The sequence below is a fragment of the Balaenoptera physalus genome, assembly GCF_965194825.1.
Source record: "Balaenoptera physalus genome assembly, chromosome: 4".
In the NCBI taxonomy this organism is placed as follows: Eukaryota; Metazoa; Chordata; class Mammalia; order Artiodactyla; family Balaenopteridae; genus Balaenoptera; species Balaenoptera physalus.
In genome coordinates, this window is record NC_138891.1 from 23,869,686 (window position 1) to 23,894,258 (window position 24,573).

Genomic DNA, 24,573 nt, shown 5'->3' on the forward strand with positions numbered 1-24,573 from the left:
ACGGTGAAGAATCAGAGGGTGCATCTTTTAATGCCAGCCATGGCTGGTTTCATCGGTTCAAGGCTAGAGACAACCTTCACAAGGTAAAAGTAAGTGGCAAGGCAGCGAGTGCAGATATGGTAGCTGCCCGGGAATTTCTTGAATTCTCTTCGTCCCAGAGAAAGGACTAAGAGAGACAAGAGGAAGAAAAAGTAACTGAAGAACCGAAGAGATTCACGATGGAGGAAATGGCAAGGGGATTTTCTTTATTTGAGGAGGCACTGTTAGTCTCTGAGGCACAGACCCGGATGTAAAAAGCTACACAGAGGTTGCAGCAGCTGTGCAGAATGCAATCCAGTGCTGCTGTGTCATCTATGACGAGAAAAAAAGAGCTACTACCCAGACATCACGGGACCATTTTTTCAAGAGGGTAGATAGAATTGAATCCAGCAAGGAACCAGAACCTGTGCCATCAACGTCAGACGTGAGTGAAACTGCAGCTTGCCCTCCGTCTCCTATTGCTGATGACCCTTCATCTCTACCATCTCCCACCTCCTCTCCCTCCTCCAGTCAGTAACTCTTCTTGCCTGTTCACTCGATGCCAGCCCCTGTAGGCCAGCTGTTGTACTGTACTACTGTACTTTTCAAGGTACTGTACTGTAAGATTAAACATGTTTGCTTATTTATTTTTTCTTTTTTATGTATTATTTGTGTGAAAGGTATTATAAACCTATTACAGTACAGTACCATATAGCTGATTGTGCTAGTTGGGTACCTAGGCTAACTTTGTTGGACTTACGATCAAATTGGACTTATGAACTCACTCTCGGAACGGAACTTGTTCATATGTAGGGGACTTAACTGTAAACCTAACGTAACAGAGGGACAGAACAGATGCTCAATAAATGTGGTTAAAAATAAGACAGTTTCCAGTTTCCAGCTGCCTGGGTCCAACTCCCAGCTTTGCCATTTACCAGCTGTGTGTCCTTGGGCAAGTGACTTACCCACTCTGTGTTTCTGTTTCTTCCTCCTTAAAATGGGGATAATAATAATAGTTCCTACCCTAAGAGGTAATTTTTTTTAACTGTATTACCTTTTTATTTTTTTTTACATCTTTATTGGAGTATAATTGCTTTACAATGTTGTGTTAGTTTCTGCTATACAACAAAGTGAATCAGCTATATGTATATATATATCCCCCTATCCCCTCCCTCTTGAGCCTCCCTCCTACCCTCCCTATCCCATCCCTCTAGGTCGTCACTAGGCATCGAGCTGATCTCCCTGTGCTATGCAGCTGCTTCCCACTAGCTATCTGTTTTACATTTGGTAGTATATATATGTCAACGTTACTCTCTCACTTCGTCCCAGCTTCCCCTCCCCCCCACCGTGTCCTCAAGTCCGTTCTCTACGTCTGCATCTTTATTCCTGCCCTGCCACTAGGTTCATCAGTACCGTTTTTTTAGATTCCATATATATGCATTAGCATACAGTACTTGTTTTTCTCTTTCTGACTTACTTCACACTGTATGACAGACTCTAAGTCCATCCACCCCTAAGAGGTAACTGTGATATGAGTTTGATACATACATTCACGTGAGTTGGTACAGATAAAGAGCTTAGCACAGCACCTGGCCACATAATATGTCTTCAATAAACAGTAGCTACAATTATATTTCATCTCTCATGTTGCCTGGTAAATAAGTAACAATTGATCATTAAATAAGGCTTTTAAGGTTTTTATTCTCCCCATCGTCCAGTGGCACAGGCAGCAAGCATTAGTGCTATAGGAACTAAAAGGAAATCATGGGAACTTGCAGTGGGCAGGTCAAGATGTCAAGGATGGGAAGATTCGGGTGGGGAGGCAGGGAAAGGGGTTCACAGAGGCATAATTTGGGGGACTGTGTGAAGCTTGGATGAGAACCAGGTGGGAGACAGTGAGAGGAGAGCTGGGTGCAGGGGCATTGCTAGGGGAGAGATGGGGACACCTAGAGGGGGGTGTCAGGTGTTGGCCTAGGCATGGTGACCATGTGACCGCAAGACTCGGGGTGAGTAATCTGCTTTCTAGGCCTGGGAAAGAGGGGATGCCCAGGCCTCCCTAGCTAACTTCAAGGGTTTGTATGAGGATCAAAAGAGGATACGGAGGTGGGAGTGTTTAAAACCACCAACACTCCACGAGGATATGCAGCCTCGCCCTATGTGAAGGAGGGCTGGGTACGCTCTTGTGCGTGGCTTCCAATGCACCAGCCAAGTCCAGGTTTGATTTTAATGGCTCTCCTCATTAACTCTGCAGCTCCAGTAAACGAAAATTCCTATAAAATGCACTCTCAACAACCTTCCCTTGTGATATTATTCCTCTCACAACTCTTGTATTAGTGTTTACCACTTACAGTTTTATTGTATCTTAGCACGTTATAGAATGCTTTTAAAACATCACTTGTTCTGTTGACAAAAAAACAAGTGCTAAGATGCAGCATCAGGCCTCTAGCATGTTCCTGTGGGTTTGGGGAAACTAGGGCTGCAGAAGCCACATGAAACAGCATGTGACCACCACCCTCTTCATTCCAGATCCAGCTGATCAGCACCATTCCTCTCCCTCCAGACCTCCCAGCCTGTCCTGTCTTATGCCTCCATGCTTTTACCCGTTCTCTCTGCCTAGAATACCCTCCCCAACCTCACATCACATAAAACTCCTATTCACCCTTCAAAACCCCTTTCCAGTATCCTCTCTTGGAAGCTTTCAAACAACTCTTCCATATAGGAACTTCTCAGTTTCTGTCCTTGTGCATTTAAGAATTATTGCATATGTTACACTCTACTACAATTATTCACATATTTAAACTTCCAGACCTCGAGCCTTCCTTCACACCCAGGGCTGCCATTGGCCTTGGCTTAGTTATCTTTGTATCCCCAGGGTCCAATTAGAGGGCCCGGAAGAGAATAAGAGCTTCATAAGTATGTCTGCAATAAACCTAACTAAACCTCAGTCCTATGTCCAGAGGTTCCATGGCTTATGAATTCTAATTCATGAATTTTTTCTAGAACTGGACATTTGAAGAAAATGCATTCTTCCACTCACCATCAAAAGAGGCTAGAGGAGAAGTTTGAGGGTTCAAGGGCATTTCAAACAGCCCCCTCCACCTCACTTGTTTCTAAGAGGAAGCCCCCTGCAGATCCACCCTAGGTCAGCGTCTCTCATTTTATCACGACCTGCAGTGAAAAGTAATTTTTACATTGAGACACACTGAACACTTACATCAGAGACAGAGCTTTCGTGGAGCAGTATTCACCCCTTGCTGTGGGCATTGCTCTCTGTTTCTTCTTTCTTTTCTTTTCTTTTTTTTAAATCACTGGTCACCACCTAATGAATTGATTCCATGTGTCCTTAGTCGGGTTGGTTGCATCCCACAATTTGAAAGACACTGCTCTAAGCCTTCAGCTACTATAACCAGAGAAGTCTTCTCTGAGGAACCCGGGGCCCTGAAGGGCAGCCCAGGAGCAGGCGGGCAGGGGGTGGGCAGGGGGTGGGTAAGGGTGAGAGGTGTAGGGATGGCTCTGGTGAGACTCTAACTCTCTTCCCTCTCGTTGTAGCCGAGCCCCTGCCGTTGATGGACCTGTGCCGGAGATGCATCCGCCTGGCCCTGGGCCGCCAGCGCCTACAGGACATCGGCTCCCTGCCGCTGCCTCAATCTCTCAAAAACTATCTGCAGTACCAGTGAGCCGGGGACGGAGGGGCAGCGGAGGGCACCCACAGCCCCAGGCCTGTCGCTTCACGGTCACACTGCTGTACATCAGGAAGCAGTCTCCCTCCTCACCCTGGTTTCCCAGGACATTCACTTCTTTGAAAGGCCAGGACATCTTCCCAACTTTGAAAATGAAATGTCTGTTGCCAACAGTATTTGCTGCCTTGGAAGCAGCCCTCCCAAGTCAGACACCTCCTTGGAAGCCGGGAAGAGCCCGAAGCCTGCGCTGGGTGGAGATCCTGCCCGCTGAGCAGGACACAGCAGCCAAGCGGCCACCGGTATTGATCCGAGAGCCTGTTTCCTTATCCAAGAGAATGAATAAAACATTTGGGCAGGAGACTTTCTGTTGTGTGCCCCGCTGCAGACAGGGCCAGGGGAAAACTGGCCAGCTCCGGGAGAACATTGCCTCTGAATAATGCATGGTGAAAGCAGCTTGATGCCGTGCCCCTCTGGTTCCCCACCCTTCCCAGGGCAGCAGGATTGTCATGACACTTTAGGACTTTGCACCCCTTTGAGAGACCGTTACCTAGGGATGCCCAGCTGCGGAATTGGCAAGTGGGCAAAACAGTGTTGAGACACCTCCCAGCTTACCTCTCTGAATGTTGTTTACTTCCCCTCTCTCTCGCCGTCCTTCCCCACCCGGACCCCCAGTCTCTGGATGCCCAGGGCACCTCTATTCAGGGAAGCTGAGTCTGACAAATTCACCCCAGGGAATGAGCGTATCCTTTATTATTATTGTTTTAAGTAGCGTCGCATTTTAAAAGAGTGTGGTGAGGGCAGTACTTAGTCCAAAGGTGCTAATGGGGGAATTGGGGGCCTTGTGACACCCATGGGGGTGATGTCCTTGGGCTGGGGAGCCTTCCTGGGGGGCTGAGGGTCTCCAGGCAACCGGCCATTCAGGATGCAGCCTGGCCGCCACAAAGCTTTATTTGAGCGAATTATTTTTTCACTTGAGGAGACTTGTATGAGTTTGTTTCTGTTTCACGTGTGTGTGTGTGTGTGTGTGTGTGTGTGTGTGTGATGTGCTGCTTATTTATCAGCTTGGGGCCATGGGGGCAGCTTTGTAACTGGAAGGGTGGATGTGAGGCATCTTCTCCGCCCGCCCCAGCCTGTCGTCCCCCGGGAAAAATGCTGCTGCCGCCGCTGCCACCACCAGGCATCTCTCGCTTTTCCAACACTCTCTGCCCAGACTGATTTTTAACTGGAAATTGTCACAGCAGCGGGACACCAGAGCCCCAGACGGCACTGCCCCCTGCCACTTTAATGTGAATTCGATGAATGAAGAGCGTTTCTAATAAAGTTTGGCATTCAGTCCTTCAGTTTATTCAGTGCTCTTTGGGAAGGGACCGGCAGGGAGTCTTCTATCAACCTGGCTGCCAGACCTTCAGAAGGCAGGACTGTGCAACCCTCTCCAGGCACTCCCCGTCTCTTCTGTCTGGTTGTCCCCATGTAATCCCAGACTCTAGTCATTTTGCAAAGGCCTGCCCCGGCGGAGAGAATGGGCCTGGGGCCTGGGGCCATATAATGCTAGCTTCCATGGTGGAAAAACAGGCCAAATTATCGATGCCAGGGCCGTGATGTCCACAGGGTGGCTCTTTAGGGGGCAGAGGGTCAAGCAGGGTAAACCCTAAGGGCCAGCGAAGTGACCCAGGGGTGGGGCTCGATGCGACTTTGGAAGTGCATGGTGTCACCAAGGAGCAGTGCAAGTTGCTGAAGGGTGAGTGTGTGAGGTGAGGAGCCAGTTCAGTCTGGGGTCTAGGTCAGGACTAGTGCAGTATCCACTCAGTAGTACAGGCCACCGACACACACTGTGCCAACCTCTGAGGACCCAGCGCTCAAGCAGATCTATCCCATCTCCAGCGGGGACGTTTACGACACAGCCTAATAAAGTGAGAGGGAGCTCACGAAGGGGTTGGGGAAGATAGGGCCTGAAGGGAGGGCTTCCTGGAGGAAGAAGCACTCTTCACACCCGCTTTTTAAGGGAAGACAACCTTGGTGAGAACAGACCAAAGGAACCAGACATGCTGCACCTGCCCCCAGGGGCTGTGTCCTCTACCACTCTGACCTCTGACCTGGGCTCAGCCTCAGGCAGGTTTGGGCTGTGGAAGGGCAGCTTCCTGCATAGGCGCGGGCTCAGGCTTCAGGGTCAGGAGGCCTGGGTTTGAGTCCCAGCTTTATATATGCTGTGACCTTGGATAAGTCACCTCCTCCTCTACACAGTGTAGGGGCTGAACCAGGTGGCCAGTGGATGAGGACCCTTCCTCTTCCAACTCATAGCGTCCCGGTTTCAGCGCCAGCTTCCCAGCTTGGCTGCATCCGCCTTGCTTATGCAATCGCCTCCCCCCAGCAGTGCCCTCCCGGTCCTCACTCCACCCTCCTCCAGGAAGCCCTCCCTCACCACCGACCAAACTCTGCCCGCTCTGAGAGCCAGCTCCACGCCCCCTGGGCTGATGACACCTCCCCTGGCACCCAGGACCCTCACCCAAACACTTGGAATGGAGCCCCTCTCTGCCCTGTGGCCTCATCTGCTCAGTAGGCTGTGAGCCTTGGGACAGTAGGACCTGTGCCCATTCTTCCCACACAGCCCTGGGGCCAGACACATGGACTCAGCGAAGGCCTGGCGGTGGCGGGGAATGAGAAGATACCCCCTTTATAGCTGGGGTGCCCATGAAACCTGCAAGGAAAATCCTGGGGGCAGAGAGGAATTCCTGCTGGATCCTCCGGGGCACCACGCCTCTGACTCCCTGGCCATTCCACGGGTATTGTTGGGCATTTGCACGCGCCCAGCGCTGCCTGGGGACAAGAGGGAGATGTGGCCCTGCCCTTCTGGAGCTCACGTTCTAAGGGGGAGACAATGACTCAGAAGAAAACAACTGTGAGATGACGTCAGAGGGAAGAGATGAGCTGGGCCGGGGGCTAAGAGCAGGGGGCAGAGGCACCCCATTACTGAGGGTGATCAAGGAAGGCCTCTGGGGAGATGCTGAGTTCTGAAAAAACAAGACGGAGCAAAACACGTGAAAGGCAGTGGTGGAGGGGTCTCTCAGTAGGGGGAACTTCCGGCTGTCCCATCCTGCTCAAAGCGGGGAGTTCTGTGCCCCGATGAGCTGAGCTGCGGTCAGAAGCCCTGCGCTGCCCTCTGCCCAGGCTCCTGTTCAGTTTGCCTGTGTATGTGCAACATACGTCCAGGGTTCCTTGTGTATCAGTACCCTCACACACACACACACACACACACACACACTGATGGCCTTTCCCTGGCGGACATCCTGGACACCTCATGACCCTCCAGGGCCAGTGCCCATCATCACCCAGCCCCAGACCCTCCCATCCCCGGCATCTTCTCTGAGGTTCCTGACAGCGGCACCTGCTGAAACAGTCCTGCTAATCGCTTTTTAATGGTCTGCAGAAGAGCATATGGTGAGCCTGGTCCCCCACAGATCTGAGCCCTGCTGAGTACCTCCGTTCACACTTTACCCCAATGTCACATTCCCACTTTCTGGATCAAAGCCGACCCTCTTTCCCTGGCTTTCTCCCCATCATCACTCATGCCATGCCGCTGGCTACTTTAGGGGGCTGTCTTTCACGAAGAAACAGATTTCATCACCTCACGATGTTACAGCCAAAAGGGCAGCAGGTGGCAAGTAGCACAGTTACGTGGCGATTGATCTGCGCCAAGACAGCTGTGCCCGCTCCCCGGGACCTGGCTGCAACAGAAGGCACATCTGTGCCTCGGCAAACGGACAGGAGACTCTGCGGCATTGCTCTTCAGGTCCTTGACAAGGAGTGGAAATCTCCAGTTTTAATCCAAAACACGAGGAGCTGGTCTGCTGTTCCCTCTAGTTCTGGGGCCCTGGGTCCCATCCCAGACTGCAGATGTGTTTTGTTGTCCTACTTAGAGTGTGTGTGTGTGTGTGTGTGTGTGTGTGTGTGTGTGTGGTTTAATAAAATTGAGCTCAACTCAGAAAAGTCAAGTAATTGAACAGAAAATCCAGAAGCCTCTGACTCCTCTTGAAAATTAGGGAGGTGGGGTAAGACCAAGCACACATTCCTTGACGGCGATGCTGGCAGAGGCTGAGCAGTGACAGCCCCTTGAGAAGGGCCTCTGTCCCCCCCTTCCCAAGTCACATCAGGCGTTAACTCTCCGGGCGTTAACTGTCTGGGTCTGGATCAAGACTTCTGCATTCGCCTCTCTGGACTATTACCAGGACATACATCAGCTGGTAAACACACACACACACGCACACGCACACACACGCACGCACACACGCACAAGCACGCACACACATACCCCAACCAAGGGAGGCTTCAGGAGGGGAGTCTGAGAGTTCTGGACTTGACTTTGAAATATCTCACATGCTCAGCCACTGATGTCCAAGGAGCTCATAGACACCCAGGATCTGTGCCCAGACACCAAAGATGACCTGTGGTTAGACGGTGAACTCGAGCACGAAGACAAGAATTCTTGGGTCCTCCTGTTAATGAGCTGGATGATATGATTAGGCAAGCCTGGCTGCACATTAGAACCCCTTTGAGGAACTTCGTAAAACGTCCCAGGGCCCAGGTCCTTCCCCAGACCAACTGAATCAAGACCTCTGGGGGTTGGGGTCCCTGCTTTGATAGTTTTTAAAGCTCTCCAGGTGAGTCCAATGTGCAGCCAGGGTTGAGCTCCCCTAGATAAGGTGCTGAATTACGTCATCTCATTGAAAACACGGTTGATGTTAGAAGGTACAGCCGTCCCTCGGTATTCACGAGGGATTGGTTCCAGGATGCCCCAGGGATACCAGAATCCTCAGATGCTCAAGTTCCTTATAGTATAAAATGGCATAGTGCGGTTGGCCCTCGGTATCCACAGGTTCCACATCTGCGGATTCAACCAACCGCAGATCGATCTGGTTGGTTGAATCGGAGGATGCGGAGGTAGTGAATACGAAGGGCCAACTGTATATCATAGACTAGAGAAAGCTGCCCCAGCCCACCCAGAATTCTCAAGGAGGAGAAGATATTGAATGGTGCTTGTCACCAATGTGATTAAGTCCAAAGGCAGGGAGTCCTTCCCAATCCTCTTCCTTCCTTTAGTGATGTTGAGCTGGTTGCTCTCCAGAACCGGGGAGGAAGGACCAGCCACTTCTGCCCTGACGCTGAACAATTCATGATAGATTGATTCTAGCCCCACCCGCTCCTGTCCTGTGGGGCTGGAGGTGTGTGGAGAATGTCTCAGAGAGCATTGCCATGGTCCATCAGAATAACTGTAGAATAAAAGGTATGGGACAGACTGAAGATGATTTGGTTTTGAATAGAAGAATTTGAGACAGTGGGACTTGGCTGTAAGAGTGGTTTGGCTCCTAATATTTCCAAACTTTGCTGCCTTAAACAAGATGATACATTTGGCCAATAATAATGATGCCGCCTCCACTTTCTTGATGGGTTTTGGGAGAAAATAAGCCAGTGACAAGCCAACTCTGGCTTGGCGACTGTGTCCTCACCTGCTTTGTCTATGCAACAAATAAGACTCTTTTCCTGAGGATCCCCGGCGTTGGTTGAGCGCCCAGCCCACCAGCCTGTGTGGGAGAATCAGGGTGAGTGCCGTTTCTTCCAACTGGCACAGAGGCCGCAGTTACACTGTCCCCGTGCCTGGGGATTTTTCCATCCAGCAGAGATAATATGCTAATGATTTGCTGCACAGGGTTGGCATTTGAAGGAAAACGTTGCCATTCAGTCATCACTTTGAGTCAACAACTGGCCGTGCGCCAGGCTTTGTGCCAGCCCCAAGGGGTGTCTTGCTCCTGCCGCCAGGGGCACCCCACACCCCAGCAGAGGGACTGACACGCAAACTGGTGGGTGCAAAGCCCAGTGCCTGCTGACGGTGTGAGCAAGGGGCCCAGCGGAGAGAAGGCCCAGCAGAAGCAATGCGTGGAGGTGGGAAAGGGCTCAGAGTGTGGTAGGGAACGCCCAGGTGATGGAGGACGAGCTGTGTGGAGGCAGGGCGCAGTGATGCAGAATGAGGGCTTGTAAGTCACACTCAGGGATAAGGGTTTGGAAGGGGTCGGGGTTCCAGGACACAGCCAGCACACTCAAACGGGAGGCTGAGGAGAGTTAATAAAAGGGCTGCACACACAGGTGTGGGCAGGGCTCGGGGAATCCAACCATTGAGAGTGAAGCACCCTGCATCAGTGGGAGGGGAAAGTTGTTACGTCACTAGGTTCAGAGGGCTAAAAGAGGGGAACAGTAACTGGAAAAAGGGGACCTGCAGCTGGAAGAGAGCTATGGCCTTAGATGGAGGGACACAGCCTGTGCCAACCACCGTCTGGCAAGGAGGGAGCTGGGGCATAAATACTCTGACCCATCTCTTGTCCCTCCTCCCATCTCCATCCATGCCTCCCCATTGGTTGAAACCCCAGGGAGCACAGCAGGCAAGGGAACCTGATTGGTGTGGTCCTTAGAAGTCCTACAGAGCAGGGCAGAGAAGGAAGAATGTGGATCTATGGGTGTCAAGAGAACAGTCCATAGACTTTATCCTAGAGATCTGCGAAATTCTTTTTTCAAACACAGTTGCAAAGATCCAAAACTTTAGTGAAATAGATAAAAGCCAGTGTGTTCCAGATGTGTGTGTTGGGGGTGCTTTTGAAGCCCACCCCTCTGCCTCTCCCACCTGAACATCAGAGGACAAACGGCTGAAGCATCTCCAAGGAGCCTTAGGCTACCGTCAAAATGATATCCTTCTGAGTAACGAGAAGCAGCAGGGGCAGGGCCTGGACTAGATTTCTTAAATGCTGTTGCAGGAATCACAGCAGGCTTGAGGCGGGAATGATGAGGGGTAGTCTGTGTCTTTGTACAGCCTTCCTGGAGGGTCTGTGGAAGGGGACTTAGCACGCAGGTGAAAGTAGAGGTGGGGAAGTCAAGGGCAAAGCTGTTGGTCCCAGGGACCCTTGGGAGTAGGGGCTGGGGAAGAGAGAGCCAGTGCAGAAGGCCCGCATCCTTGGGGCTTGATGACTGGGAGCCTGCAGGAGTTAGGCAGGGGTAGATGGGAGGACACTCGCCATCCATTCATTCACTCATCCATTCGTTCATTCATTCAACAGCTGTGTATCGAGGCCTGCCATGTGCCAGGCACTGCGGGTGGTGCTAAGGATACTATAGTGAAGAAAACAAACAAAACTCTCCACCCTCATGGAATTTATCTTCTAGTAGGAAAAGAACAAAACCAAGTAAGCTGGTAAATATAGAGTACGCTGGATGTTGCCAAACAGGGAAAAGACGTAGGGAGCAGATGGGGAAGTTGCTACAGTGGTGGGCTTGCAAAAGTTTAACAACCAGCTCTCTGGGGAAAAATTAAAAACCCTGATTTGTAGTGTTTGCTGTTTTCCATAGTGTAGATACTCCCACCACGGCTGATTTCAAGCTCCAACGTGATGTCACTAAATACAGAGTTGGGAAAAGATGATCAGTGGCTAATCCTTTGTAGTATTTCCACCATATATATACAATAAATGTAAATTACCCATAGGACAAAGATGATAGCAATATAATTAAAAGTGATGAGTTTAGGGTATTTATTACCTTTTAAAAATATGACTTACTTAATTGCAAGTTTATATAATTTATTTTTAATAATTGTTGTAATCAACAATAGCCAGCTTTCAAAATTCCTGAAATTTTAACCACCAGCTGTTGCAAGCCACTATGAGCCAGCTCCAGGATGCCACCAGACTGCTGGGATTGGAATTACTCCAGTGCCATTCTGATCCACCAAATGTGAGCACATTTTGACTGGCCTAAGATTAAAATGGTCTTTTTCCTGAAGTGCCCCTTGCAGAGTGATGAGGTTAGAGTAGACAGGAGTGAGGTTTAGAGTAGACAGGAGTGGTTTAGAGTAGACAGGAGTGAGGAAACCACGCCTGGATGAAGCCCTTCCAGCAATGACCCAGAGTCTGACCCAGGCACAATCAGAAGTTTATGCCACTCTTGAGCACCCACGATGCACGTAACATTTCCAGATACTACTCAAAATAGAAATGCAAGATCTTAAAGAAAATGCAAAGCAAATCCAGGGGTATATAAAAAGGTTTATCATGATGAAAGTCAGTTTGTTTCACGAGTTGATTTAAAAATCAAAAAGTGATGCAATTCATCATAGTGACCAAGCAAAAGAGAAAAAACATTATCATCCCAGATGTAGTAAAAGCATTTGCTAAAATGCAATACTTGTTTATGATTTAAAAAAAACTTTCAGAAAACTAGGAAGAGGGGAACATTCTTAATCTAGTAAAGGAAATCTACAAAACACCTGTAGCTAATATCACGTTTAATGATAAATTATTGAATGCTTTCCTGTTAGCTGACAAACAAGAAAGATTGCCCACTCTCACTATTTCTATGCAACATTATATTGGAAATCTAGGCAGTTCAATAAGAAAAGAACAAGAAATTACAAGGTATTAACAATTGCAAGAGAAGAAATGAAACCCACATTATTTGCAGATGACATCATTGTATACATAGAAATGAATCTACAGAAGATTTGAGAACTAATAAAAGAATTTAGAAAAGTCATTGGATGCAAGGTCAATTTTTAAAAATTGTATGTCTACATACTAGCAACAATTAGAAAATGAAGTATAAAACAGTGCCATTTATAGTAACAAAAATAAGAAAATCTAATGAAGGATGTGCAGGACCTCTACACTGAAAACTACAAAACATTGTCAAGAGACACTGAAGAAGGTCTAAATAAATGAAGAGATATACCATGTCCATTGAAAGGTTCAATATTGTTAAGATGTCAATTCTTCCCCAAATATCTATAGAGTCAATACAATAACAATAAAATTTTTCTGAGTTGTGTTATGGAAATTGACAAGTTGATTCTAAATTCATTTGGAAACATAAAGGACTTAAAATAATTATAAACAATCTAAAAAGAGAAAAGCAAAGTAGGAGAACTTATTATTACCAGATACTGAGACTTACTATAAAGATATAATAATTAAGATAGTTTGATTTGCGTAAGGATAAACAAATAGACCAATGAACAGACTAGACTAGACTAGACTAGACTAGACTAATAGAATAGAATAGACCACGCTTACATCGTCGAATTGTGTTACTGGAATTCAGTAGGAGAAAGATGGTCTTTTCAACGAGTATTGCTCTGTCAATTGTATATCCAGGTGGAAAAATACAAGTTTTCCCCCTATCTCATGTCACAGACAAAAATTAAATTGAAAGTGATTATAGACCTAAACACGAAATGTAAAACAACAACAACAACAAAATCTTCTAGAAGAAAACATAGGAAAAAATCTTCATGTCCTTGGGGTAAGCAAGGCTTCTTTAGCAGCGCACACAATGCAGTAACCATAAAGAAAAAGCTAAATATATTGAACTTCATTAAAATTAATAACTTCTTCATCAAAAGACACATTAGAAAGTGAAAAGGCAAGGGCATAGTCTGGGGGAAGATGGTTACCATACACATAACTGACCAGGGTGTGCATTACTATTCCTAACAGGCCCAAACTGGAAACAACCCAAATATCCATCAACAGGAGAATAGATAAATACATTGGGGCAATATTCATACAATGGAATCGTACATAATAATTTTTTTTTGAAGAGGAATGAACTACTGCTACACACAGTATGGATGAATCTCATGACAATGTTGACTAAAAGAAGCTAGACATAAGAGAATACATAACTCCATTTAGGTGAGTTCAAGAACAGACAAAACCGAGCTCTGATTGTAGAAGTCAGAAGAGTGTTGCTTTGGAGGGGGCAAGGGGTGTGTTATTGGTCTTGGGAATATACACGAGGAAGCTTGCTGGGGTCCTAGAAAAGTTCCACATTTGTATCCAGGTGACAGTTACATGAATATGTACATATGTAAAAATCCATCAAGCTATGTGCTAAGGATTCGTGTACTTCGTTTATGAATAACATATCTAAATGTAAAAAAAAAAGGGAAGAAGCTGTATCCCTAATATTTCTGTTTTCAAAGTTATTTCCTTCCCACTAGAAATACTTTGGATTCAATGCAGTATTTCCCTTGGCAGCAACTAGTAGCGCTATTGCATCTGAGAAGGGAGATGGTTCCACAGCAGAAAAAAAAAGAGAGAGAAAAAGAAAAAGAAAAAAGAAAAGGGGGCTGAGAGATTTGAAGGTTTTGAAGAACAAAGAATCTCATTGTCTTGTGAAATCATCTCCAGGGAGCTGATGTCTCAGAACTCACAGGAGCACAACATCTGTTGGGTGATTTCCCATATCAAGTAGCCTCCTGTAAAGCAAGTGTGGATGCCCTTAGAAGCCTCATTGCCCACAGGGAATATGCTCTAGAATTTCACATTTCCATGTAAAAATGCACATTGCTTTCCTGGATAACGGTCACATTACACAACAGCTCCTGGGATTTTCACATAGAGTCTAATAAGATATCACTGCCTGCTAGCTACAGAAAAGGCAACTTTTTCTTCTTCTTTTTGTAAACAGAGAAGATAAATCTTTTATTTTAAAATTTTCTTAAGAAAAATCTTTGGTTCCCCTGGTGGCGCAGTGGTTAAGAATCCGCCTGCCAATGCAGGGGACACGGGTTCGAGCCCTGGTCTGGGAAGATCCCACATGCCGCGGAGCAACTAAGCCCGTGCGCCACAACTACTGAGCTTGCGCTCTAGAGCCCGCGAGCCACAACTACTGAAGCCCGCACGCCTAGAGCCCATGCTCCGCAACAAGAGAAGGGCCGCAATGAGAAGTCCGCACACCACAACGAAGAGTAACCCCTGCTCTACGCAACTAAAGAAAGCCTGCACGCAGCAAAGAAGACCCAACGCAGCCATAAATAAATAAATAAATAAATAAATAAATAAAAATAAATACATAAATAAATTTATTTTTTAAAAAAAGAAAAAAATATCTCTTGGCAGGTTAGTCAATGTGATCAATATTCATCCCCAACCTCTCCAAGATTTTCAGATGAAGTTGCCAGCACTCGTTCTGAATTACTAGAAATCTGAAACAGAGACTGAAAATAATCCTCTTCTTGTAGGAACACAAACAAATATTTCCAGATGAAATAGCATATGTTGGGGGCTGCAGGCACAGGGGGTGGGTGGGGACACATAGATGAAACAAGATAGGTGATGAGCTGAAAATTTTTGAAGCTGAGTAATGGGAACATGAGAGTTTATTATACTGTTCATTCTATTCATTGTTTAAAATTGTCCGTAATAATAAAAAGAACGGATTCTCTGCAGGTGAACTGATTTGGAAGGATGGACATTTACATCTGATCACATGAGTTAATAATCAGGGAGATTCTGATTGTTGAAATCAACTTGCCATTTCTCATCAACATTTGAAAATGAAAATAAAATCCCCTCATTTGATCTCCAGGTCACTAATCATTTCCTATCATCAATGTCTTCTTCACTGACTGGAGTCTAAACTTGGAGTTTAATAGCTTGTTATTTTCATTTTTTGATCACTAATAAACATATTTGATTTTTATGTGCTTTTTTTTTTAAATCTAGGTTCTTTCATTTAGGATAATTATTTTATGAAACGTCCATATCTTTATGTGCTGCCGTAGTTCATTCCTCTTCACTGCTGAGTAATGTTCCATTGGATAGATACACCACAATTTGTTTATCCATTCACCACTGATGGACATTTGAGTCGCTTCTAGATTGGGGTTATTACAAATAAAGCTGCTATGAATATTCATGTGTGGGCATGTGCTTTCTTTTCTCTTGGGTAAATACCTAGGAGTAGAATGCTGGATCATATGGTAGGTGTATGTTTAACTTTTTAAGAAATTGCCATATTGTTTCCAAAGTTGTGTCATTTTACTTTCCCAGTATGTCAGAGTTCTAGTTCCTTCACATCCTTGCCAACATTTGATAGGATCAGCTTTTTTATAAGTTTAGGTGTGAAGTGGTATTTCACTGAGGTTTTAATTTCCATATCCTAATGACTAATGCTGTTAAGTATCTTTTCATATGCTTATTTACCACCGATATATCTTCTTTGCTAAAATATCTGTTAAATATTTTGTCCATTTTTAAGTGGCTTGTTTTATATTATTAAATTTTGAGAGTTCTTTACATATTCTGCATCTGATATCCTTTTTCGGATGTATGCTTTATTTTCTCCCAGTGTGTAGCTTGTCTTTTCATTCTCTTAGCAGGGTCCTTTAAGAGCAGGTATCTTTAATTTCAGTGAAGTCCAAATCATTCATTTGTTCTGTTATAGACTGTGCTTTTGGTGTCTTATTAAAGAAATCTTTGCTTTACCCAAGCTCACAAAGATTTTCTCCTATGTTTTCTTCTAGAAGTTTTATAGTTTTAGGTTTTACTTTGAGATTTTGATCCACTTTGAGTTAATTTTTGTGTTTTCTGTAAGACATTGATGAAAGTCATGCTATTGCACAGAGATACCCAAATGTCCCAGTACCGTTTATTGAAAAGACTAACATTTCTCCACCTAATTGCTTTTGCACATTTGTAAAAACTCAGTTGTCTATATATGTGTGGACTTTTTCTGGACTCTTTATTCTGTTCTATTGATCTATTTGTCTGTCTTGATGCCAATAATACACAGTCTTGACTACTGCAGCTTTATAATAAGTCATGAAATCAGTTAGCATTAGTCATCCAACTTTGTCCTTTATGAAATTTATTTTGGCTATCCTCAGTCCTCTGTACTTCCACATACCTTTTAGAATCAGCTTGTCAATTTCTCTCCAAAAGAAAATTTGCTTGGATTTCAATAGGGATTGCATATAGATCAATTTGGGAAAAATTGATATCTTAACGATATTAAGTCTTCCAACTTGTGTAAAACATGTATTTCTCTATTTACTTAGGTCTTCTTTAATTTCTCTCAGTAGTGATTAGTAGTTTGTTTTTTTTTTTAATCAGTCATCAATTTTAGTGATTAGTAGTTTTAGTGGATAAGTCTTGCACAAATTTTGTGAGATTCACCTCTAAGTATTATTTGTTGTTGCTGTTGTACATTTTAAAAAATATTTCCTACTTTGGACCATTGGTTGCTAGTATATAGAAATACAATTGATTTGTGTATGTGTGTGTGTTCTTGTATCCTGCAACATTGCTACACTCATTTATTAGTTCCAGTGTCTTTTTTGTAGATTTCATCAGATTTTTTACATAATAGATCATGCTGCCTGCAAATAAGGATGGCTCTTTTTCTTTATTAGCAGTCTGAATGTCTTTTATTTCTTTTCCTTGTCTTATTTTCATCGGCTAGACCCACCAGTACAATGTTGAAGAGAAGCAGTAAGAGCAGACATTCTTGTTTTGCTCCTGATCTTAAGTAGTCAGTCTTTCTCCTTTAACTAAGATGTTAGCTCTAGGTTTTTCATAAATGCGGTTCAACAATTTGAAGAAGTTTCCTTTAGAAGAACTGCTATTTGCTGTGAGTTTTTATCTGGAGCAGATGTTGGATTTTGTCAAGTGTTTTTCTCCATATTTGAGATGATTGTAGGGTTTTTCTTTTTTAGTTCATTAATATGATAAATTGTATTGATCAGCTGACACATGTTAAACCAAGCCTGCTCCTGGAATAAACTCACCGGTGATGTATAATCCCTTTTTACACATTGTTGGATTTGATCAGCTAACATTTTGTTTTGAATATTTGCATCAATTTAGTGATGGATATAGTCTGTGGTTTTCTTTTCTTGTAATGTCTTTTGTCTGGTTTTGGTGTCAGAGTAATACTGACCTCGTAGAATGAGTTGGAAAGGATTCCCTCCGTTTCAATTTTCTAGAAAAGTTTGGGTAGAAATGATGTTATTTCTTCCTTAAATGTTTCGCAGAATTCATCAGTCAAGTCATCTGTGCCTGGATTTTTCTACGTGGATAAAAAAGCAAGACCCAACTTTATACTGCCTAAAACAAATATTTTTTTTTAAAAAAAGGGAGCTCATGTCCCATCTGTTCTGTGTTCCCTTTTTATTCTTTTTCTGCCTTCTTTTGGGTGAACTGTGTATTGTTTATGCTTCATTTTATTTCCTTTGTTGACTTATAAGCTATAGCTCTTTGTTTTGTTATGTTAGTAGTTTGCTTTAAGGTTTATACCTCTTTAACTTATCATGTTATACTTTCAAGAGATGTTTTATTCACTACTCATATTGTATAAGAACCTTACAATCTATGCTTTCATTTCACCCATCCTAGCCTTCTTGATTTTGTTGTCATATATTTTACTTATATATATATCTTATAACCCCCAAAAGCCATTGTGGTTTGTTTTTGTTGTTTAGACAATTATCTTTTCAATGAGATTTAAATAAGAAGAAAAAATCTTACAGACTTTCTCTTTTAGTTACCATTTCCAGTTTTCTTCATAAATGTACATATCTGCATATTTGAATTAGGATTGCAGATTTTCATACTGACCATCTGTTAGCAAATACAACTTCTATCTTCCTTCCTTTCCATCGTTTGTTACTTTGCAAGCTTTGAACATCTTGAGGTTTTTTCCATCTGTGGTGTGTCATATCTCTCTCTGATTGTTATAAGATCATCATCATTCAACTATGCTTTGGAATGTTCCAGAAAGACAGCCCATTCTCCCCTCTGTATGAAGAAGAATGTGCCATGAGCCTGCTGGTAAAATAAGTAAATGGAGTTTAACAATTTAGTGCAAATGAATTGAAATCTGAACAGAGGTTCAAAGGGATCATGGATGCCAGGGAAACTTCTCTTTCCTGAAGAGAGGCCATTCCGTGATTTCTGCAGGCCAGAGAAAAGTCATAAGCCTGAAGAAACTTGCAGAGATATTTGGAACCTAGTTCCTGACGAGATGGAAATATGAACACAGGATATTTTCCCCTCAGTGCTTTGCTCATAGTAGACAATAAATATCCACTCATTTCTTTAATAGGTAGAGGAATAAAAAATTATTATTGGTCCTCACATGCTTGAGTTAATGTGTTCTGCCTCCCAGATTTCAGCACTTTAAACCTTATTGGTTGTTAGGAGATTGTAGACTTTGTCCCCAAGAGAGGGATGTAGTGGACAACTGTCGTTCTTTCTGGCTGTCTATCCCCTTTGAACTGAGCTTGGGGATACCCCACTGTATGGGTTAGGCCAGCTGGACTAGGGGAGCTCCCTTTCCCAGCTTCCCTTGCAGCGAGAGACCAGCCTGAACCCCACTCTGCCAGTCAGATGCCCCATGCCAGCCTGTGATTCTGAAGCTCATGATGTGAAGAAACGGGCCCCCATGGGATCCACTCAGCAAGGGTGGCAGCAGTGTGGGTCTCAGTGCCAGCAGGGCCCCGCAGTGCCTGCTCCTACTTTCCCGTGTGATCCGAGCATTATTCTTGACCTGAAGCCACTTTCCCTGGTTTTCTGACTCACCTGGTAATTCTGAGAGCTATTTAATGTTCTCTAAACTTTGCTACATGGGCCAGCAGGACAGGCATCACCTGAGAAATCATTAGAAATGCAGACTCTCAGGCCCCACCCCAGACCTACTGAATCAAAATGTGCATTTTAACAAGATCCCCAGTGGCCTGAATTCTCAACTCCTCCACTGAAGGTTTCCATGATTTGTGATTAAGAATCTGCTGATGGGGGTACACGTCACTGATGCCCCAGTCTCTTCATCCATATATTGAGAAGGTTGGACTTGATGATTTCTGAGGCTTCTTCCCACCCTGACCTTCTGGGTTCTTTGAATTTTAAAAGCCCCTCCTTAAGGGGCTCACTCCTCCAGTGTCAGCCCTGCCAATCCATTTCTACCTAAATCTCATCTTGTTACTTTCCTTTACCTGCAAGATTAAGTACAGCTATTTATCACGACATGTACACAGTGTAACCAGACACCCTGTACAGTTGTGGTTTGTTCCTGTTCTTTCTATTTGCTCCCGATGTGTCTCATTTGGATCTAAGGCTAGACAGAAAGTTCTTAGACCTGACACCAAAAGCACGATCCATAAAAGGGAAAAATGATAAATTGGATTTAAGTAAAATTTAAAACTTTTGTTCCACGAAAGGCTCAGTAAGGAAGATAGAAAGACAAGCTACAGGGTGAGAGAAATATTTGCAAACCACATATTCAGCAAGACTAGTAGTATTTAGAATATATAAAGAACACTCAAACTCAAAATTTAGAAGAAAAAACCACAATGCAGTTGGAAAATGGGCAAAAGACATGAACAGACACTTTACTGATATACAAACAGCAAATAAGCACATGAAAAGGTGTTCAGCATCATTAGCCATTAGGGAAGTACAAATTGAAACCAAAATGAAATACCACTGCACACCTATCAGAACGGATATAATAAAAATGAGGGACAACGCCACTGGCAAGGATGTGGAGAACAGGGAGCGCTTGTGCACCGTTAGTGGAATGTAAATTGGTGCAGCCGCTGTGGAGAACAGTATGGAGGTTCCTCAAAAAATTAAAAACTGGAAACCATCCAAATGTCCTTCAACAGGTGAGTGGTTAAACAATCTGTGCCACATCCACACCATGGAATACTCCTCAGCAATAAAAAGGGATGAACTATTGATACGTGTGACAACCTTGATGAATCTCCAGAGCATGACGCTGAGGGAAAAAAACTATTCCAGAGGTTACGCACTGTATGATTTCATTTATACAGCACTCTTGAAATGACAAAATCATAGAAATAGAAAAATGGTTACCAGGGGTTAAAGAGACAGTAGGTGGGAGAGAATTGGGTGTTGCTAAAAAGCACAGCTGCAGAGATCCTGGTGGTGAGGCTCTGTATCTTCACTGTGTCAATGTCAATCTCCTGTCTGTGACATTGTACTATAGTTTTGCAGAACATTACCATTGGGGGAAACTGGGTAAAGGGTACTCAGGACCTCTCTGGATTATTTCTTACAACTGCATGTGAATCTATAATTATCTCAAAACAAAATGTTTAATTTTTTTAAAGTGTCCCAATTTAAAGAATAATATATGGTCATTATAATTATAGGGAACCACCGTGATCTGACATTTGTTTATGTCTCCAACTCCTGTCCTGAAACTTCCAACTTGCACTTCCTGCCACACAGAACTGCCTGTGTTCCCCGCCCTCCCCTGCCGACTCTACTGCTTCTCACCTCCCCCTGCAGCTGAGGTCCCTGTGCTTCTGGTGGAATCAGGGATGCCTTTCAGACCCTGATTTCATAAAGGCACCTCCTCCATCACTCAAAGGTTAGAATTATTACCTTAGGGCTGGCCTGAGGCATGTGCGTGCCTCACACAGGCTATAAATAAATGTGGCATCCCTTCGATAGTTTAACCATGTTTGTTCCATGTGTATTAGGTGGATGCACTCTGGGTGTTTTTAATTTCCCCTCCAGTGTGCCGTGTGCTTCCACAGAAGTGGGACCACAGTACATTCTGTCAGTGCAGACGTCTGAGTTACTGGTACCTTGTTTTCAATGTATTCACTGATATCTTCGTCGTGGATGTAGAATGATAGCTCAGTGGTTTGCCACCCCACACGCTCTGGCCTGCCCGTCCCTATGGCTTCGCTGGCTATGGTGGTGTTGGGAAGGTCAGGAGAGTCCTTTCATCAGGCACAGTTGCCCCAGTCTTTGAATTCCCCAAGTAACGCACCTGCCTGAGTCAGGTGTGACTTCCTCCTAGCCTTTCTTGAACCTGTCTCCATTTGCCACCTGTGCTGTCTCTCAAAGTGACAGGCTGCCTTTGGGGAACAGGATGTCCTGCTCTTATAAATTTATTTTATTTATTTATTTCTGGCTGTGTTGGGTCTTCATTGCTGAAGGCGGGCTTGCTCTAGTTGCAGTGAGCAGGGGCTACTCTTCGTTGTGGTGCACGGGCTTCTCATTGCGGTGGCTTCTCTTGTTGCAGAGCACGGGCTCTAGGTGCACAGGCTTCAGTAGTTGTGGCACGCGGGCTCAGTAGTTGTGGCGCATGGGCTTAGTTGCTCCGCGGCATGTGGGATCTTCCCGGACCAGGGCTCGAACCCGTGTCCCCTGCATTGGCAGGCGGATTCTTAACTACTGCGCCACCAGGGAAGTCCCCTGCTCTGTTTTAAAGTCCCCCTGAATGTCTAGACTTCGTCATAAGACCCAAGTCCTATTCTTCATCTTCTCCATGACTCAACACACTCTGTGAGTCTTTAAAGATGAAGAGGCATTTTGGGGGGTCTCAGTCTCTTAAAAATCATTCTCTGCTCTGTGTTCCAGCCTCTTGATGCTATTTTTACTTGCTGTAGAAAAGTCCTTTCTCCCTGTGTCTGTGCTGGACACACAGGATTTCAGTACAAGGGCTCACCTTTCAGGCGTCTCTCCTGTCTGATTTCAAAACTTTATTCACTCCAACCACTGAAATAGGTTTGCATTTGCTCCACAACACTCAAGGGCAACAAAGCCCACGTGACAGTCAGCCCTTGGTATCCACGGATCCGAAGATTCAACCAACCACGGATAGCAAACATTCAGATAAAAAAAAAAAAACCAGAAAGTTCCAAAAAGCAACACTTGAATTTGCCATGTGCTGGCAGCTATTTACATAGCATTTACATTGTATTAGGTAGTATAAGTAATCTAGAGATGATTTCAAGTACACAGTGTTTCAAGTGTGCAGTAGGTTATATGCAAATGCTACACCATTTTATATAAGGGACTTGAGCATCCCCAGATCTTGGTATCTGCAGAGGGCCCTGGAAATAATCCCCCCACTCACCTCAGATACTGAGGGACAACTGTAATTTCTTTTCTCTCAATTCAAGTTCAATCTGGCTCTCAGCCCCGACTTAGCAGGACAGTGAGATGCCCAACATCACTCATGACTGGGGATACCCTCTCTTCCCCAGGGTCACCCAAGAAGCCAGTGGGATTTGCACAGTCCTGAAAACTTGAGGAAATATCTCTGGTCTTCGGGTCATCACAACCACCACTGAGATTCTCATTGACCATGTGGTCCATTTAAAATGGGTGGTGTCACCTCCTCCTGCCTAGCTTGGGCACAGCCTTTGTTCACTGCTGCTCCCCAATGTCACACACCCTAGGGTCCCGTCCCCAACATCTGTGCCTTCCCTCAGAGGACCTGCCATGAAAGTGAAGGTTAATCCTCACCTTGCATGCACTCACCGCCGCCAGCTTCCCCTTCACCCCCTAAAGTCACACCCCAGGCTCCAGCCTCTACTTGCCCCCCTCAGAGAGAGCCGAGCTTAACCCCCTCCACGTGGCACTGTCTTCTGGGTGCTGGGTCCCTGGAGGTGCTCTACTCCTCACCCTAGAACTCACCTTTCTGGGGAAGCTGACGGCACCTTCCTACAAAGCCCCCGACACTCTGCCTGAGGACTTCTCCAGCTGCAGAAGTGTGCAGGGCCCAGGGTGCAGGCCAGAAGTGCCCAGATGCCAACGCCCTGGGAGCAATTTCAACCAATGACGAATAGCACTTGGGGCATAAGTCCGCCAGCGCCTGGCCCCTGGGGCGGACAAAGCAGAGCTGTGTTTCCCACGATCTTCCAGGCGGCCAGTGAGGGACCGGGGTGGCAAGTGGTTTCCTTCTTGCTCCCGCTTCACTCCCCTACCTCTGACTCCAGGGATCGCTTCCCATATTGTCCCAAATCCTTGTCTTGGGGTCTGCTTCTGGGGACCCTGACCTAAGACTCCTGGCAGTTTCAGTTCTGGGCTCTGAAACCCCAAAGCATCAACATGTCCAGAGGCAAAGAAGTCCAGACCCGCTCTGCCCTTATGTGTTCAGAGAGGCAAGAGAAGAGAGGAAAATTACCTTCTCTGCCTTTGGAGAGTCACCTGCTGGAAAAAGGATATAAGAAAGGAACAACCAATACATTTTCCTGCCATAGAACAATTACTTACTGAACATCTAGTTCACGTCCAGCCTGATCCATGGCCATCCATGGGGGAATAAAGAAGAAAAATGAGAGGGAAGGGGTATATATGTGTACATATAGTTGATTCATTTTGTTGTAGAGCAGAAGCTAACACAACGTTGTAAAGCAATTATACTCTAATAAAATTTTTTTATTATTTAAAAAAAAGAAGAAAACTGAGAAGGCATGGATGACCCAGACATCAGGAGAAGAACATTAACATTTGTGGGTGGGGATGAACACTTGGGGAGCACCTTGTGTGTTACACTCACCGCCCCTGGTATTTATTAGAGAAACTGGGGCTGGGAGGAATGCAGTGACTTGCTCAAGCTGAAGGTCACCCTGTCCCACCTTGATGTGACCAGACATTGGCCAGCAGAGTCTACTGCCCTGATATGGGGTCTCTGGGCCAAAAGGAAGGGACGTTGGCCATAGCAGGTCCCACATTTGACATGACTGAGGCCAGCTTCTCTGCCTTGGCTGAACATTTTAAAATCATGTACTCCAGGCCCACCTAACCCTTCTAGATAAATGATAAAATGACCACTCATGAAACAGGTCAACAATAGTGCAGGGAACACCTGATTCATTGCCCACCTAAGTGACCCCGGGGCTATAGGGGTCACACATAACAGAATTAGTGGACACTTCTCTGTAGCCAGGTCAATAAGGGTCAAAGTCACTGAAATTGGGGACCCAAAGTCCTCTCCGGGCCACTGTTGATGGCTGCCCACTTATTGTGGACTCCTCACCCGTAACTTGTATAAGAGCCTGACGGGGCTGAAAGTCTCTGCTGAGACAAAGCACAGGCTGTGTTTGGTCAAGCAACTTCTCAAAGACACAGTCTGTGTGGAGTGAGCCTTCCCTGGCTTTCCTCTTCTAAAGACCAAGAGTTTGCAAATACTGCAATGAGAACTATGCATTAAAATTTTATACACTAATATATATTTTACTGAACTTTTTAATAACCCATGGAGAAATGGTTTTAAATAATTCAATATGGTGTTG

At 45.1% G+C, this 24,573-nt stretch overlaps 1 protein-coding gene and 1 long non-coding RNA gene across 3 annotated transcripts in view; one reads left to right on the forward strand and one right to left on the reverse strand.

Annotated features, from left to right (window-relative positions):
- Positions 1-5,033, forward strand: part of SPSB4 (splA/ryanodine receptor domain and SOCS box containing 4) — an 85,902-nt gene extending 80,869 nt beyond the window's left edge. For both annotated transcript variants that reach the window (XM_082461313.1, XM_082461312.1), the window contains exon 3: positions 3,568-5,033. In XM_082461313.1, the coding sequence (XP_082317439.1) occupies positions 3,568-3,695 (128 nt within the window). In that variant the 3' untranslated portion in view covers positions 3,696-5,033. The remainder of the gene's footprint in view (positions 1-3,567) is intronic.
- The window catches only part of LOC309660567, a 412,061-nt gene that overhangs the window by 55,849 nt on the left and 331,639 nt on the right, over positions 1-24,573 (reverse strand). The gene's annotated exons all lie outside the window — the stretch shown is intronic.